The sequence below is a fragment of the Sinohyriopsis cumingii genome, chromosome 13 (assembly GCF_028554795.1).
Source record: "Sinohyriopsis cumingii isolate HCF-2022 chromosome 13, ASM2855479v2, whole genome shotgun sequence".
NCBI classification, from domain to species: Eukaryota; Metazoa; Mollusca; class Bivalvia; order Unionida; family Unionidae; genus Sinohyriopsis; species Sinohyriopsis cumingii.
Genome location: NC_142973.1, coordinates 9,026,051 through 9,044,843, shown reverse-complemented (window position 1 = coordinate 9,044,843; position 18,793 = coordinate 9,026,051). Strand labels below are relative to the sequence as shown.

Genomic DNA, 18,793 nt, shown 5'->3' with positions numbered 1-18,793 from the left:
TTTCAGTGCAGCAGAAACAAAACTCAAAACTACAACTCTCAGGTGGTCATGGCACCTCATCAAGAACAATGACAGCCTCACATGCCACCATCATCCTTCGGTATGGTTTCATCTTCAGCAGGTTATGCACCATTCGTGTTCATAGCAGCAGCATTATTTGTTACCTATCCCTACAGAAAATCCATGCCCAATAACAATAAGCATTGCAACTGCCAATACAGTCAGGAGTAGAATGGCATCAATAATAAATTAATTCATAGTATTTTCCCCAATATTAAAAATGATATATTTCTCAATTGTATCAAGTGAAAATATTTAACTAGTAGCAATGTCCTGTAAACATCTCACACTTAATTTGACATGTGGTCCATTGACAAGCATTAATAACATGGACTTGCAGTTACATGCTTGACAGAGTAAATGACAGTTACCTGTTGCAGCTCAAAGCATGTACAAAAGTACATTGAGATTGCCAACATAATTGTAAACCGACAGTTGTGTTTTCATAGCCAAAAGGGTTTCTAGTAGGACTAACAGTATAGGTAAGTGCGTTCTACACCTGTATGATAAAACTAAGTGGCATAATGGGATGGATTGGCATAAATAATACAGTACTTTAAAGATCTCACATGACAATAGTCCCCTTGGGAGAAGGGACTGGGATTTAACCTCAGTCATCTGAGGTAAAACTGCAGTTTCCACAAGGTTGCACATGGCTGCCACACCCAAGGGACAAGGATTTGGGCCAAGCTTCTATATTACCTGAGGCAAAACAAGCCTTTAACATCTACTTTGCAGCAATGATGCCCACAGCTTCAGTTCTCTGTAGTCAAATGACATGTCTGGAGATATCTAGTATGGCCAATCCAGGTAAGGAAGTATCTCCCACATGTAGAACAAACAAGGGATGATATGGAAGTAAAGGTGTTGGCAGCCCTTGCGAGTTGCATGTTTGCTATGTGCCTCAGCAATTCTCTGCTGTTCCACAGCACAGGCACCACATGTGATCATGCTTCACCGGGAGGGCTGGCTTTGAGCAAGGGTCTCTGATGAGGCTCTGTAGATATGCAGGTATTTTAAGGGCACGTACAATGAGTCTTTGAATTCTTCTTTTATCTTACAGCAGTGTGCTTTCCCTCACAGAGTTCTCCATACAGCAGCTGTTTTGGAGTCCATTCCTTGGGCATGTTGATGATGTGTCTTGTCCATCTAACTTGGGCCCTCTGCAGCAATGTGAACACAGATGGGCTGCCATCCCTCGTGAGAACCTTGATGTCAGGAATTTTATCTTGCTATCTTATCTGCATAATCCTGTAGGAGACAGATATCTGAAGCTGTTGACAGCCTGGAGTTTGGCATTTTCTGGGTGATGCCACATTCAACATGAAAATCAAGCATACTTCAAGAAAAACCCTCTTAAAGAGATACATAGAAACATAACATTAATTGGAATTGGTAGATCCTGTGCCACTGACAGTCACGCACATGTTCATTGATCATATTTACCAAATTTTGTAAACATTTACAAATAGTAAACTATATTAACCTGTTGACATGTTTTAGCAGCCTTGTATTCAAACCCTGTCAATCAACCCTTGCCTATTTTAACAGTCTTGTATCCAAACCCTGCCAGTCAACCCATGCCTGTGTTAGTAGACTTTCCCTTGGGTCATTCACCAAAATAATCACACTTTACATGTATATTAATTAATGAAAATCAACATTACTTACCTAGTTTAATCTATTTTATTTCAATCCACAAAAAGTGGAAGCACATAAACAAAACAGATTATAAAACAAAAGCAGAATCCACCATATTTTAATATATATATATATATATATATATATATATATATATATATATATATATATATATATATATATATATATATATATATGACAACTAAGTGTCCCAAACCTTTTTTCCACGCCATCATAAGTAAACATGTAGGCTACCAAGGTGAGCAGTGTCAGGTCTTCATAAGCCTCTTGCTATCAATTGTAAATATTGAGAGGACTATTATTTTTAGCTATTTTCATCTCTCATTTGAACAGGATGTGGTTTTTCTTGTACTATGTACAATTTTTATTAAAATTAGAATTTTCTTTGCTTCCTGGAGTATCCCATTAAATCTAGTTAAAATCTAGTTTAAGAGTCATTTGTTCAAAATAATGAATTATGATTTACATACTTTTAAGATCTAAATATTTCTTTCATCTGGTATATTTAAAAAAATTCCATTTGAAGTTTTACCAGCATAGATTCCATTGTCACTTCATTTAATTGTAATAAATAAATAAATAAATTCAGGAAAAATTGATTAAATAATACATGTAACTTGAATGGTGCAAGCTAGTAAACAGGTTCTCACTACACTGTACATGTGTGTGTGAGTGTGTGGATTTTTAAATTAAAATGTAGCTTTACACATTTTCCAGTTGTCTGCAGTGTGGCAGTTTATAGTGATGTGTAGCACTGGGGCATCGTGATGCAGACACGTAGCATGATGTCACACCCAGTCACATTATCCTGACACCAGGCCGACCAGTCCTAACACTAACCTCTTAAGGCTGAGTGCCAAGTGAGGCAGTTGTTAGTACCATTTTTTAAAGTCTTTGGTGTGTCTTGGCCGGTGTTCAAAGCTCTGACCTCCAACATATGATGCAGATGCTCAAACCTCTTAGGCCATCAAAGTAGTTCACTGTACATGTTAATTTGCTGTACACAACATGACTTTTGGGTACATTTAAAATCTTGATGGCATGTTACACATCTTTGGCCAAATTCTGTAGTGTGGTGTAGAGAAAAACTGATTTCTTTGTGTTTCTATTTTAGTACTGATGACCATACTGGACAGTGGATTAAAAATATTTGAAAGACATTTTTGACTGCTTTCTGCCAAATTTGGATTTTATTTTATTTAGCATTTTTTTTGCTAAAGGGTTTTTCTATTTTTTCAGTCTTGGTGGCCATGCCTGATGGTGGATCAGCAGTATTGGAATAAATATTTAAAAAATGTCCTGCCATGATGATATCTGTCAAATTTGGTTAGGTTATATAGTGCGGGTTTTGATACGTTGTTGGTTAATGGTTTTCTGATTTAAGTAATATTGGCCATTTTTAATGAATGTCATTTGAACAAGCTCAGCCAATCAGATGCAAGATTATATTAATGTGCAGATCTACTTCAGATTGGTAGCTAGCTCACTCAGTCAATCCGGTACAAGATGTCATCATAAATGTGCATAGATCTTGCTTTTAATCAAACTCATCCAGCATCTTGATAATGAGACTATTTAACAAGTTTGAACAAAATCTAATCACAAATTTAGCTGCTAGAGCATTGACAAACACAGCAATCAAATCCAAGATTATATTATTATTATCCATGGCTCTAATACTTGTAAATAAATCCAGCTGAGATCTTGACCACATGAGTCTATGAAGTTTGATCAAAATTATGACAAATATATTATTTTAAAAGTGCTAAACTGTCAGTCAATCATATGAAAGATAACCTCATTAATATGCATGTGTTTCACTTATTATCAAACTCATCTGAAATCTTGATGATATAAAGGCCACATTTCAAGTCTGATTACAATGAGATTGGGTATATGATTTCCAGTGAGGTATATGATTTCCATTGGGTATATGATTTCCATTGAGGTATATGATTTCCATTGGGGTATATGATTTCCATTGGGTATATGATTTCCATTGGGTATATGTTTTCCATTGAGGTATATGATTTCCATTGGGTATATGATTTCCATTGAGGTACGGAATTTAGACAATCAGATTCAACATCATGTCATTAATATGCATAGATCTCTCATTATCAAACTAATCTGAGATCCTGATTAAATTAGTTAAATTGGATCAGAAGCATGATCTCTACAATGGTAATAAAATCAGTCAAACAGAAGGGTCTGATAATCCATTAATATGTGCAGAATTTGTTCATACTAAAACATTTTGGATATTTTGAGCCTATTTATCAAGTTTGATCAAATTCTGATCCTCAAAAGTAACAAAGGTGTTGACAAGTTCAGCCAATATTAGATACAGTTAAGTTCATCTAATCAATATTTACTGATCTTGCTCATTATTGATCTCAGGCATGCGATTCAGGTTCAGCTCATTGATATGCATGGATCTTACTTGTTAACAAACTCATATTGTTGATAATAGCCTTTATTCAAGATTTGAAAAAAGTCTGATCAGAAATTAGGTTTCCAGAATGGTATCAAATTCAGCCAATTTGATGGAATATCACAAAATTATTCTGCATTGATCTCGCTCATTATTGAACTCGCCCAAGGTCTTGATAATGTAAGCCCAGACTCCATGATGGATTAAAATCAGACAAGAAATTTGGCCTTCCAAGTGATAACAAGCAATTGTTGACCGACTCACAATAAAGGACTGTGTGAGACAGCAAAGCCTATTGCTCTATGTTCCTGCCATATCCATACACATACAAGTATTTCAGAATGCATATATGCAAGATAGACAGCAAAGTCTATTGCCTTATGCCTGTCATATCCATACACATACAAGTATTTCATGACATATGTGTAAGACCGTAAGTCTTTTGCCATATGTCCATGTCATATCCATACACATACAAGTATGTTAGGACACGTGTATGAGACATCAAAGTCAATTACTATGTGTCCCTGTTATATCCATGCACATACAATTATTCAGGACACATGTATGTGTGAAATAGACAAAAAGCCTATTTCTACATGTCCCTGTCATATTCATGCAAATAGGAGTACTTCAAGACAAATGTATGCATGACATAGCAAAACCTATTGCTCACTTTATCTGCCATTCATGTAAAGAATTTATGTGAACATAATTTTCTGTATGTGTAGCAGATAATCAAAGACTAGATCTCAGACTAAAGGAAAATAGTTTCTAAACCAATGAATTCACACAAAACTTGCAACGAATATACTTTAAGTTTATCAACGTAAATAGAAAAACACTAATGAATGTTTGAACATGTTTATTTTTAAAAAAATTATGCAGAATACAGTATATGAAAAGCATATGTATCAAGATGTTGACACAACAAATATGACAATGTATATTCAAATATACAGTAATGACACTGCATGTTTAATACAAAGAAAGAAATACAAACTCTATTCATTACTAAGTTTCACAATTAGGTGAAAGAAAATGGAGCATGTGTTTCTTTTCTAATTACAAGTGTATTGGAATATGTACATGTTTAAAGTACACAATTTTTCTTCTACGAAGTCCTTGATTATAAAACACTGACTTTATTTCCTCTTAAATAATCTATTACTAAGTTTCATACATGCAATTAAATTGAAAATAAATATAGGTCACAATGACCAACCATTGGCATGTTAGTATACAAATATTCAGTATGCATATAATTTCAAGCTTGATGAATGCACAGGCAAGGGTGTACTGAAATGGTATGCTCAAAATCTCATCTTTTCGTGAAGAATTTTGCAAAATTATTGAGACAAAACAGCTGATTCAAAAGTACAGTACTGTACATACCAGCTATAATGGATCCACTATATATCACTGCAAGTAAAATACATACTATTGACAATGGATCCACTAGATTTAAAAGTACAGTACATACAAAATAAGAATGGATCTGCAATATACCATTACAAGTACAGTACAGACAGATGACAATGGATTCACTATATTTAAAAGTACAGTACATACAATGGATTCACTATATTTAAAAGTACAGTACATACAATGGATTCACTATATGCCATTACAAGTAAAGTACATACATATGACAATGGATCCAATTGCATCGAAGGTACAGACTTTGCTTAAGAAAAATTCAATGCAAAACAGAAGTCAAAAGAATTTGTTGGACAAATATATAAAATGATATATGTTGATATTAATATTACATACATTGTTCTATATTGTTAATAGCAAGAACTTCAATTTAAAGTTTCTAATATCTAACTTACAATGCAATATTAATAACTTTGACTCAAGAACTAGTCAAATTTACTGCTAAGCATACATTTCATGCAAACAGTACAGCTTAAGTGTACAGATGCGAAGTAAGCAGACACTGAATTTAAAAAAAGTACAAGAAATTTATAAAGGTTAATATTACAATCAAAGTACGTAGAATACTAATGGTTTTGAGAGATCATGCAAATACATGTTCCTACATTAAACCAAATCAAACAGATGAACATAACCTGCAAGATATTGATAACCATGTTCTGTTTTTTATTTCATCATCTATTCAGCATTACATGAATACAAGAATTCTGAAAAATATTTTTATTAAAGATTTTTTATTTGATCTCTATCTCTTAATACAGAACTGAATAAAAAATTCATAAAATATTTGAGTAGAAATATTAAAGTTTGTACTGACCACTTCCTACTGAAATGTTTCTGTAGTAAATGATGTACTATGAATATATCAGACTATACCATCAAAGTAACCACCACATTTAATCAAGTCTTGGCCTGCACAGACTGTTTCTACATAAACAATATGTTGATAGAACTTTAAAAAATGCAAAAGCTTGCTTACAGGAAGCAGATACATTTTGATCTCTTTGATACATTTTGCTGTGCATGATGTCAAAAAGTCACTAGACTTGTAGACAACTAAACTGTTATTATAAAACTCATCCCAGATGATATAAATTTTGCATTTTTTAAAATACATTTTACTTTTCTTAACCGTAAAGGTGTAAATAAAATACCAGAGTACACTATAAACATCATATTAAATGAAATTTTGTAGATTTTTTATTATTAACTGGTATACTAACCAAATATTCAAAATGTTTTGATTAAAAAGAATGATATAGAATAAACTGAAAGATACCTAACAAATATAAAAGTTACAGAGAACAAATAATTTTTTATCCATCTGTTTATCTACTCATCTAATATGAATATCGCATTGTTGTTAATAACTATTCTTTTGTCAGTTTGTATTTTCTTATATTTTAATTGTGTCAAATCAGTTTGACAAGGTAAAAAATTCTTTGGACTGAAAACTCTGAATAGTAGAACTTTTAAAAATAAAGGAATTTCCATAACAAGGAACAATTAGAATTTAAAAAATTATTTTTTGAGTGCAGTATTTTTACTGGGTTTAATTTTTTTGTAATCATAAACATTCAAGGTCGTTTACTCTGAAGTAATACACAGAGATTCCACAATGTTACCTCACAATAATCAACTTGACTTGGTTCAACAAAAAAAATGTCAAGTATGATTAACCAAATTTTGCAGCATTAAGCTTATTGGTAATAATTTTGTCCTGCTGATAATGGACAGTTTTTTCAATCATCAGAATAGATGATTTCAGAAAACTTAGTAGTCATCTGGAAAAAAGTATTTCATTATTTCATAAACCTTTGTAGACATCTGGGAAAAAGTCAAAATAGATGATTTCATAAAACTTAGTAGTCATCTAGAAAAAAGTAGTCAAAATAAATTGTTTTATTATTTCCTAAACCTTTGCAGTCATCTGGGAAAAAGTCAAAATAGATGATTTCATAAAACTTGGTAGACATCCATTTTGTATTTTGAATATGTATATACAATAAAACATCTATTATCCATACATCTTTGTCCACACTTTTCAGTCATCCTGATTAGTTAAGCATCAGTTGGACCTATACTTTAGTTCTTTATATTATTTATCTAGGCAAAAATTCACATTAAATATGGAATTTGGATAATTGACATTTGACTGTACAACAAAAAATAAATAACTCAAAGTAGATAAATATTGGTTACATGTAGCATTAGTTTCTTGAATGATATTTAATATATGGATACTGAATCAAATTAATCTGTTTGTTTGACCTATTGATGCAACAACTAAGGCCATATCAGACTAACAACAAAGGCCATATCAGACTAACAATAAAAACCACATGAGGCTATAAGTGAGGCTTGCTCCATAGGACACTGTTGACACCCCACCAATGTAAGCTCGTGTAACTTCACCATCACTACCAGAGGAACCTGTTGTAACATTACCATCACTACCAGAGGAAACTGTTGTAACTCCACCACCACCACCAGATGAGCTTGTGACAGGAACACTTGAATCAGCTATAAGCTCTCGACTCTTGACATTAACCCAGTATGTTGCTTTTGTCTGTACAAAGGTTGCTCTGCAAAATTTAGAAGAAATATTTTCTCGTTGGGGCTGCATCAGACTTTATTCTAATGCAATTGTTATTTAAGAAATCATTACGTACAAGGCCTATACCGATCATGTTAAAAATTTACTACTAATCTGCTTTTTATATTTCAATTTTATATGTAAAAAGACAAAACCTGTATCAGGTATCTAATTGCACGGCTTGTGTTGTAAGGAGATCAATCGCTTTCACATTCTGTTTCACTCCTAATATTGTTTCCAGGAGAACGATCCATCATTCTCTCAAACCATTTTTCTGAACAAAATATTTCAAGATATTTTCAGAGCAAACATCTCAGTTTTTTGTCCCAGATTTCATAGCAGTTGCCCTTCACACAGATTCCTCCATCTTGATACATAATGCCATATGCCATAAACAATGATGTGCCAAAATATATGATGTCAAACATTTGAGGAGAGTGAATAACTCTCGACAACACCACAGTGAGGAGTGCTGTTTGGAGTTTCTCCTGCATTTTACAAAACAAGCACTGAAATTGCATAAAAAATTACTCCTCTTAAGAAATTTCTTGTGACCTGAACATTATAACACCTAATATCCATTTTCATTTGGGGTCTAAAATGCCTCGAGATTAAACAGGGTGATCACAAAATGCTTGGTAATGGGCTCTATATTCATCCCAAAGTTAAACAGTTTCTGGGTGTTAATTATTGACTGATGTCTGTCATGCTGACATTGTATGTCTTATGTCAAATGTCATCAACTTACGTTTTAACTGGAGGCTTTGCTTATTTAAATATCAGTGATTTTATAGCGTGATAATACACAGAAAAAATGGTAAACTACATTTAAAAACAAGAATTTTTAAACAGATTACAGATGATTTACTTTCTTGGATTTTTTTTTAAAGGGATCAGATGGCCACACAGTTTTATTTATAAAAGAGTTTTTTGAATTGTCACTCTGTTGCTTGGATTTTAATATCTAATACATTATCAAACTGAATATATTGGCTATGCCATACAGAGGAAATGGGAGCTAAGTAACATTTCCCATAGACACTGTGGCAATTGACACGAGATGTCTATTGGCTATGCCATACAGAGGAAATGGGAGCTAAGTATCTTTCCCATGGACACAATGAGGCAATCGACATGGGATGTCTATTGGCTATGCCATACAGAGGAAATGGGAGCTAAGTATCTTTCCCATAGACACAATGAGGCAATTGACATGGAATGTCTATTGGCTATGCCATACAGAGGAAATGGGAGATAAGTATTTTTCCCATGGACACAATGAGGCAATTGACGTGGGATGTCCTGGGTGGGTATCAAGCCCACAACTCTAGGATTACAAGCTGAATTCTCCTCCAACTGAACTACTTTGCTTTTCTTGATTGACTGATACAGGTGATAGATGACATTTTAACTTCACAGGTCTGTTATTCTGCAAAGAAACATTACTGTGAAATGTGAATCGAAGGTGTAAAAGCAAAACTATATATACTGTTTATATCCAATTATAGTAGATCATTAACTAATCGCTTGGTTGTGTGGCTTTTCTGACCATAAATTAATTTGGTTAATCATTACAACTACTTATTAGTCCTGGAGTAATGTGGTTGCTATGCATGTATGCAGTACTCTTGATGGACTATCGAGTTGCAATAAGTGCATATGACCAATTATTCAATGTCAGTACCTGGCAATTCTTCTGCCTGGCTTTTCCTTTTCCACCTACATGAACATTCTATGCTAAAATTGGTGCCATTAAAAGTAAGCATACCATATTGTCCTAATTTGTTAATTTTTTATTGTCTATAAAAGAAGTATGGCAACAGTTTTCCTCCCACCATTTGACGTACAAATAGAGCTTTTATTCTGCTAAATATTGAGAACTTTTAGCTAATAGAGATAATTATAATTTTTTTGCTTTTGAATATTTGTACAATTTCAAAATATAATTTAGTGCCAAGGAAACTAGAGAAAAGTGCAGATTGCCCACGGACACACTTTGGTATCTGATCTAGGCTGATCCAATGTATGATTGGAACCTGGAACCCTTCAGTCACAAGTCCACTGTGCTGCTGTGTCTCCTGAAAGCTTTAATAACTTTACAACAGGCAGGAGCCCACATCAGGCCTATTCTACATCCTTAGCCTGCAGGGAGATATAAAATGTGAGAAACAATGGATAATACTGAATTGTATGATGTGCTGGGCAATGAACACAAAATATTGTATTGGCTTTAATTTTCATTACCTTTATGGATGTAAAATTGATTGGTCATAGGTACAAATTTTTAATTTTATTTTCATTCTTAAAGGTTAATATGGAGATAAAAACTTCAATACATCTATTAGTAGTGATTTTTGTCAATGTGTGGAAAATAATTATTTATTTGGCATATATACATTGATCAATAAACTCGGAATTGGACTATCAAAATACAAAATGCATTACCTCCCTTGATTTTGACTAGGTTTGCTGTTAAGTGATACAATTCTAAATGGTACAGTTGCCCTTCTGGTGGATGAAAGAAGGTGCTTCTCCCTAATAGTAGGGCACAACTTGCTCTCTGCCCTTACATAATGGGGAGACGGCTGCTCCTTGCTAATGGAAGGGCACAAATTATTCTCCTCCCATTTATAACCTTTACTGGAAGGTGGCCTATAACCCTAAAAACCTTTGTAGAAACTTTGGTAATCCTTCTATGAGATCCAAGGGATTCAGAGAAGGAAAATCCAAAAAATTCTGAAGATGAGGCAGGAACTGTCTTCATCCTTTTGTCTATGCTTAATGAAATTCCAGACTTCGTCAGACCATAGGCTGCAAAAGGGCCAACCATCAGTACTCCTACAGCCTATACAAGAAAGGCAAGTGAGGTGTGTGTCACAGGGAGCTTTCCTGTGACCACATCTACTCATACCCTAATCTTATAACAGCAAGGAGTCACCTTAGTTGCTGTCACAAAGAATGAAAATGATCACTTATGTTTTAATGCAAAAAGATAAGCAATGCTAAAATGAGCACTGAAAATTAAAAGATAATGAAGACAACTAGGCTTAATCAAAAGCCAGAGACAACTAAATTATCAGCAAAAAACAACAACTGGTAAGATTGTTAATAAAATAATATCAAGGAAATCTACAGCCATGTGACCTAGAAAGAATGAAGGACAGCATGCATGGGCAATGTATCTATGGAGAGTCAGAGGCAATCCAGTGTTCTGGAGCTTCTGGTTTACCATAATGGTTTAATTTATACATCTTTTCCCAATTATGGCTAATTTTTAACTAACTTGGTATCCCTCAGGGCATTTTTGTCAGCTCACATCATTCCATCTCTCTTTATCTCCTTGTAGCAACTAGAATCTATGATTTTCTTAAAATTATTTATCCAATTATATCCAATACCATGCTCTTGGTAAGAATGTCTTTGGAAATATTGGGCAATATTGATACATCTGTTTCAGACAGACATGCTTGTAAAGACCACTGTTTCACCAAGACATAAAATGAACCACTTTTTACTTGAAGAATGTGATCATGGATTTATTTTTATATATTGCATTAACATTAGATGTTAATTTAGTTGATAACAAATTGCTAGTTCATGATATTCTATTTTTCATGTTGTAGAGACAGCAAGGACATATTCATAATGCTACAGACACAAAAATAGAACATGTCCTTCCCATGCTGCATAAAACACCCTTCCCATGCTGCATAAAACACACCCTTCCCATGCTGAATAGAACACATCTTTCCATGCTGCATCAAGCACACCTTTCCCATGCTGCAACGAACACACCCTTCCCATGCTGAATAGAACACACCCTTCCCATGCTGCATAGAACACACCCTTCCCATGCTGAATAGAACACACCCTTCCCATGCTGAATAGAACACACCCTTCCCATGCTGAATAGAACACACCCTTTTCATGCTGAATAGTGCTTGCAATATTAAAACAATCCAGAAGACTTCACAATCAACAAAGGTGTAATAATGGGGATTTGTAATACAGGATTCCTCCCGTGACATCACACAGACCAAAGTCATGGAAAGTGAGGGGGAACACTGACATGTGCATTTAAATATCTCACAAACAATTAATATTCAATATTTGGCTAACTGCATAAATCCACATACTGAATAATTCAGAGGTAAGTGACATGTGGGTGTCCGGATTTAAAAATAAATTGAAATCTCCATATTTCCCCTTTAAGTACCAAATTTAGCAAAGTTTGCATACTTCTTTTCATAAAAATTATGTTTTAGTAGCTGATTAATTTTGTCAAAAATACAGGTTACAATTTACAGATAACCTTTAAAATATTTTTAAAGGATGGGATGTGTTACAAAGCTGGTAGCAACAGATCTTGTTAGTAAAGGTTGTCATATAACTTCCCTATGGGAGAAATAATACTTACACAAACACAACTGTTTCTACTGCTACTGCAGGGGCCTTCCAGGTCACATTAAATGCAGTTTTCAAGCTGCTATTGGTATGTGTAAGAGATGCCTGCAAAAATGAAAATATATGAATTTCTATTTGTAAGATTTTTTTTTTTTTTTAAAAGGTGGTCACCAGTTCATCTCAGCAGTTACCTTTCCATATTTTTCAAAGTAGCTCGAGTTTGTCAAGGTGATATAACTGTTCACTCACCCCTTATGAACATTTAAATGGGATAGATGTTGAAACATTATTCTAGGAAAAATTGGTATTATATGCTCATTGCTATTTCAAACCTGTTGTCCTTTGAAGTAGATCAGCTAAAAATTAAATCAATGCCATGTCAAAATAACATTATAAAATAGTGTTGAGAAAAAAAAGGCTAAGCAGGAGAAGTTGATAATTTATCTGCAGGTGGCCAGTTGATTATGATTATGGTAAGTTGGAGCCTAATTATACTACATTTTCCTCATCAAAAAGAACAAGAGACCCAATTGGGCTTGATATTGCCCACCTGGTTTACAATTAACTTAACAGTTTGGCAATCCACAAAGTAGGCAAATGTAGTATTGTAAGAATATAGGCTTTGTGTCTGATGGCACAGCAAAACAAGTAGGTTATTCAGTGCCAAAGTAATTGGAGTAAAGTTCCTTGCCAAAGGGCACAGCACAGTATCCAACAGAGTCTGATTCAATGGTATTATTCAAGCATGGGCCCTCTTGGTCAATAACCACTGAGCCACCTCCTGCAAGAATATAACCTCATTTGAAGTTACTATATCCCAAACTTTATACACATACTTTGACTTTACCAATTTTACTCAAGTCTGATAAAAATCATTCTAAAAGATAAAATGCACAATTAATATGCATGGTCTCTTGCACATAATTCAAAGTATCCACGTTCATCAAAACTTAATGTGAAATAGTCTCTGGACCTAGACATTAAACAAGCTCACTAGGCAAGTTTCTAGATCCAGACAGGAAACAAGCTCAACCAATCAGATGCAAGGGTCATCTCATATGTACAGAACCATAATCAAAAATAGTCTCTAAAGTAAAATGTTCAGATAATCTGATACAAGATCACCTCATTAATATGCATATATCTTTTTTTAACCAATAAGAAAACTCATCAACAGCTTGATAATATAAGTGACTAAAATCTGGTACAAAACATGGTCTTTTAAGTGCTAAAGTGCTCAGCCAATCAGAGGCAAGATGGCTTCATTAATATGCATAGATCTTGCTCATGATACAATTCATCAGATAGTTTGATACAAGTTTAGTGCTCCAGAAAGACTAAAATGGAGGGGCTCTACCCCCAACTGCCACCACTCTTGGCATTTAGTGCCAGTCTCTCTGCCTTTAGTCCCACTTTATCCCCTCCAAACTGCCTGTCCAGATCCCTGTCTACATCTCCAGATCAACCCAAAACTGCATCAATTTATATTTTGTTCCAGATGTCAGATAAACATGTAAATGTGCTTGTGTCTGTCTCAACTTCCAAAAGAATGAAATTCTAAAAGTTACTGGTATTAGGTACTTTAATGACAAAATTGTCACTTTTCAAAAATTGCCCTTTCTACCAATAAACATACCTCACATCTATATTATTCTGGCAGAAATGTATTGCAGAAACTTCATGTATAAACCTATTTACCAATTCTAAGAGGAATCTTTTCAGACAGCATTGCTAAAGTGTTGACAATCTTAGCCAATCAGACAAAACATCACCTCATTAATATGCATGGTTCTCAATTAAGCTGGTCCCTGGCCTTGATTATACAGGACTATATTCCATGTTTGATGAAAATCTGATTCAGAATATGGTCTATAGAGTGGAAATAAGCTCAGCCAATCAGATGCAAAATCACCTTATTAATATGCATGGATCTAGCTCATTCAAACTGTGCCAAGATCTTTAATGATATAAATCTTTATTCCAAATTCGAACAAAAATAGAGAAAAAAATATTGTCTCCTGTGTGTAAACAAGCTCAGCCAACCTGATGCCAGATCATGACTTTAATATCTGTCAATTTTTATTATTATCTTACTCTTCTGCAATCATGATAATACAAGCTCATATTCCCAGTTTGATAAAAATCAGAAAGATGACTTCCAGAGTGATTAAAACAAACTCCACTAGTCAGATGCAAGATGAAGTAAATAATACAAAAATCAGATAAGTGCTTTATAGTGTGGTAGCAAGCTCAATCATTCAGATGCAAGATCGCTTCATTAATAGGTATGTATCTAGCTTATATTAAAGCTCTTCCAAGATCTTGATGACATAAATCTTTATCAATACTGGATCAGGGATAGGACCTCTAGTGTAGTAACAAGTAAATGTTCATGGACATGTGAAGAATGCAGGGTCACATATAATCTCACCTGCCTTATGGCCAGATGAGCCAAAAAAATGGTACTGTGAAAGGTTTGTAATTCAAATAAATTTCAGAATTTCTGCATGACAACTTAGTATGGTCTACTGTATGAGAAGTTAATAAACAAGGGTAACAGCATATAGCAATTGAATATGGAGAAGTTAGCATCATAACAGAAAAAGAAAAAAGTCTGATTGCTTCAAATTTTATCCGGATACTAAATGATTAAAAAAATCAATACTTTGTTTAGAAAGCTGAGAACAGTTGCCACTTAAAACATGCTTTCCTTAGTACCTTTTTGTTAAAATAAATGTTTATCTATATATTTCATAGTGGGATAGGCCTTATATTTTTGAACTACGGATACATGATGAATAGTTGATATGTGCTATAAGCATTGACATACCTCAGGATTCATGACGTGCAGTAGATATGTGTAATAAACATTGCAAATCTGGGTCAGTAGTATACTGCATGTGTTATATATAATATATGTCATAAACATTGTAGTACCTCATGATGCATCTAAATATCAAATTGCAAGTGACGATGACTTCCGTAAATAGTGTCTGAGAAACTGAGCTAATTTTCAAATCAGATGTGAATAATGAGTAGAATGGGAAATATACAGGTTACATGTATCTAATTTTGGCAAGACAGTTTAGTTCCATTTATAATGCATATACAATTCAAAATACATGACTGCAGAGAAAAATATCTTTGAAACTGAGTGAAACAAATAATGTAAGAATTGGTGCTGGATGGAGAGATGAATTGATCAACAGATGTACATTTAAAGGAATAATCTTTCCTTGCAGTTCAGCTAAAAATACCTTGCCATAATGATGGCTTTTATACATCAAAGCTCAAGACATATGAGAACTGGTAATGAGTTGTGGGAAGGAAATTTTGCTAATGACATTTTATAGACTGATGAGACCTGGATTGCTGAGATACATGTACAGGTCTAATTTACATAGACTGATGAAACCTGGGTTACAGAGGTACAGGTACAGGTAACTTTAATTTACATAGACTGATGAAACCTGGGTTACAGAGGTACAGGTACAGGTAACTTTAATTTACATAGACTGATGAAACCTGGGTTACAGAGATACAGGTACAGGTAACTTTAATTTACATCGACTGATGAGACCTGGGTTACAGAAGTGCAAGTACAGGTAAATTTAATTAACATTGATGAGACCTGGATTGCAGAATTACAAGTGAATTTTAATAATTTGTACTAGACATATGTTGTGATTCAGGCTATATCACTGATGAATTAATGTAAAGAAGTCTTGTTAATTTGAAATGTAGGATTTAAAGTTCACATTTTTTCTCTTTGGGAAGCAGCAGATGATCAGCTGAACAAAAAGACAGACAAATAGACAGACATACCAGTCCTTTGCAAAGGTTCTTTGTGTAATCCCCAGTTAGGTTACCAACTGTAATTTGCTGAGAAATACTGCTGTTTTTTCTTGGCTGCATAAGAAATCCCTTAAAGTACACTCCAGGATTTGCTTGTAGGGTTACTGAAATGACATTGCTAGGAATTTATCATGTTGCTGATTAATATACATGATATCTGTTAATCATTTTTGCATTTAACTGATTTAGTTAAAAACAAATACAAACTATTCATGTGGCATCTCCTATTTAGTTGCTACACTCACCTAGGTTCCTGCCCAGTTAAAAAGAAGCCAATGTTGGTTATGGAACCCAAATGAAAAATGTGTGGTTCTGGTTACCAAAAGAAACCTAATTTTTCCTGTTAGACCCTAAAGTTTTTGGGGAAAAAGTATCAGGAAAAAAAAGACAATCGTTTAATGCACATCACTACAATTGAACTTAAATTCGTTATGCAAATGACAACTGCTTTCTAGTTTCTGCTTCCTTAACTCGGTATGAACAAAAAAGTTGGGATCTACAGCACCTGTAATTTTTGTAATGTAACAAGAACCACACATTTTTATTTATTTCACCTAAGACAGCTTACAAAATATATACACTGGTAGAACATATATCATGAAATACTATATATATATATATCTATCTATATCTATATAGATATATCTATCTATATAGATATATCTATCTATCTATATAGATATATCTATCTATCTATCTATATAGATATATCTATCTATCTATCTATATAGATATATCTATCTATCTATCGATATATATATATATATATATATATATATATATATATATATATATATATATATATATATATATATATATATATATATATATATATATATATATATAATGTCAACTCATATCTAGCCACATTTCCGGTATCTCCTTTTTATGTGCCTTTTACCTTTCCTAAACAGGCATATCCCTATCAAAGCCAAATTAATAACTTTAAAGAAGCAAGGCTGATTACGATGCATTGAACTATTGCCTCATTGATATGTAAGCCAAATTGTAACATTGAAAGAAACTTCATGTAAATTCAAAGATTTGAAATGTTATATATTATATAGGCAAAAGCTGTCAAGATGACCCAATGGATGGACGACCATCAAAACTATACCTATAGTTATGTAGCTAGGTACACATTTGCACCTACCTGGATGATAAGATTTCCCAGCAGTTCCTTGAGTGTTTGATAGGTGACAGTTAATTGGTACAGTGGTTTAAGAGATGTCAAAGCTTTCTTCCAGCTTTTTGCCACACAAGCAAAATGATTCTTGAAATGGCATTGATCTATTTTAACACAATATGTGTAAGCTGATATGGTATTTAAAAAAAAATTACAGGAGTAGATTAATGCTTTGATTATGCATCACTGGCTGGAATCCCTCAAAAACAACTTTGATAGAACATGAAACAATGGAACTATCCAACATGTTTAATCAAAATTGGCAAAGTGGTATAATTTGGAGCATTCACAAATGCTATATGTGGCAGCCACTAAATTTGGTGGAGGAAGAACCCCCAACCCATGGGAAACTAATAGCAAGTTCTCACATACCCTGATTGGCCGAGTCTGAGACTCAAACCCTAATGGAGAGAGGTGAGGTTTCAGTGATCTTTATAAGCAAGTACCGTTGACCACTCAGACACCTGGGGCCCCTGTTTGCTAGGAGGCCTTAAAAAAACTTTTATAGAATGTAGCAGACCCGTCAATCACACAAACACCTCTATAAGTTAGATCACCTTTCAGTAAGGTGTGACAAAATACCATGTGTTTGAAAAGATCAGAAGTGTGGTCTGATGCAGCAAAGCCATCATTAGGTAACAAAAAGGCCATACAATTAACTTTGGCCCTAATGACTTCTAGTTCATTTCCAAAAACAGAAGTTCCAAAACCCATGACTTCTTGCTAGATCAACTGGTCATAATCTGTCCTTTTTTAAATTCACATAGTAACAGCATGCCTGAGTCACCTCTCCCACCGTAAGCAATACTCAGACTGACAAGTCACGATGCCAAATAAATGTAATTGTTGCCTTTTTACTCCAAGCATGGCAAACTATCTGAATATTCAACTCTACATGTCTGTGCCAATTTATTTGGGTTTTTAATAGGTTGTTAGTCTCCTTCATTTTCAGCATGGTTGTGTTTGTGGGATGATATTTCCAGATTATGCTTTAAGTCTGATCATACCAGTATTTTGCATGGAGAGCATGGTCAATTCTAGTATCTCAAGTAACCTTGTAAACTTAGTCTTGTTCCTTGAGTACTGTGCTGAATACAAGTCCGTATTTTAAGGATCATTTCAGTATAGTGCCTCACGGTAGAATCATAAGGCTTGT

At 33.9% G+C, this 18,793-nt stretch overlaps 1 protein-coding gene and 1 long non-coding RNA gene across 2 annotated transcripts in view; one reads left to right on the top strand and one right to left on the bottom strand.

Annotated features, from left to right (window-relative positions):
- The first annotated feature begins 267 nt into the window (after positions 1-267).
- Positions 268-1,551, top strand: LOC149784923 (uncharacterized). Its single transcript, XR_016413474.1, has 2 exons — positions 268-542; positions 1,124-1,551. It is a non-coding gene; the product is annotated as an uncharacterized LOC149784923 (long non-coding RNA).
- A 3,455-nt stretch (positions 1,552-5,006) lies between these two features.
- The window catches only part of LOC149784922 (putative defense protein 3), a 29,360-nt gene continuing 15,573 nt past the window's right edge, over positions 5,007-18,793 (bottom strand). The window contains exons 3-5 of the mRNA XM_089978542.1: positions 16,422-16,555; positions 12,610-12,701; positions 5,007-8,181 (exon numbers count right to left, since the gene is read on the bottom strand). Coding sequence (XP_089834668.1) covers positions 7,917-8,181; positions 12,610-12,701; positions 16,422-16,555 — 491 coding nt within the window. The 3' untranslated portion in view covers positions 5,007-7,916. The remainder of the gene's footprint in view (positions 8,182-12,609; positions 12,702-16,421; positions 16,556-18,793) is intronic.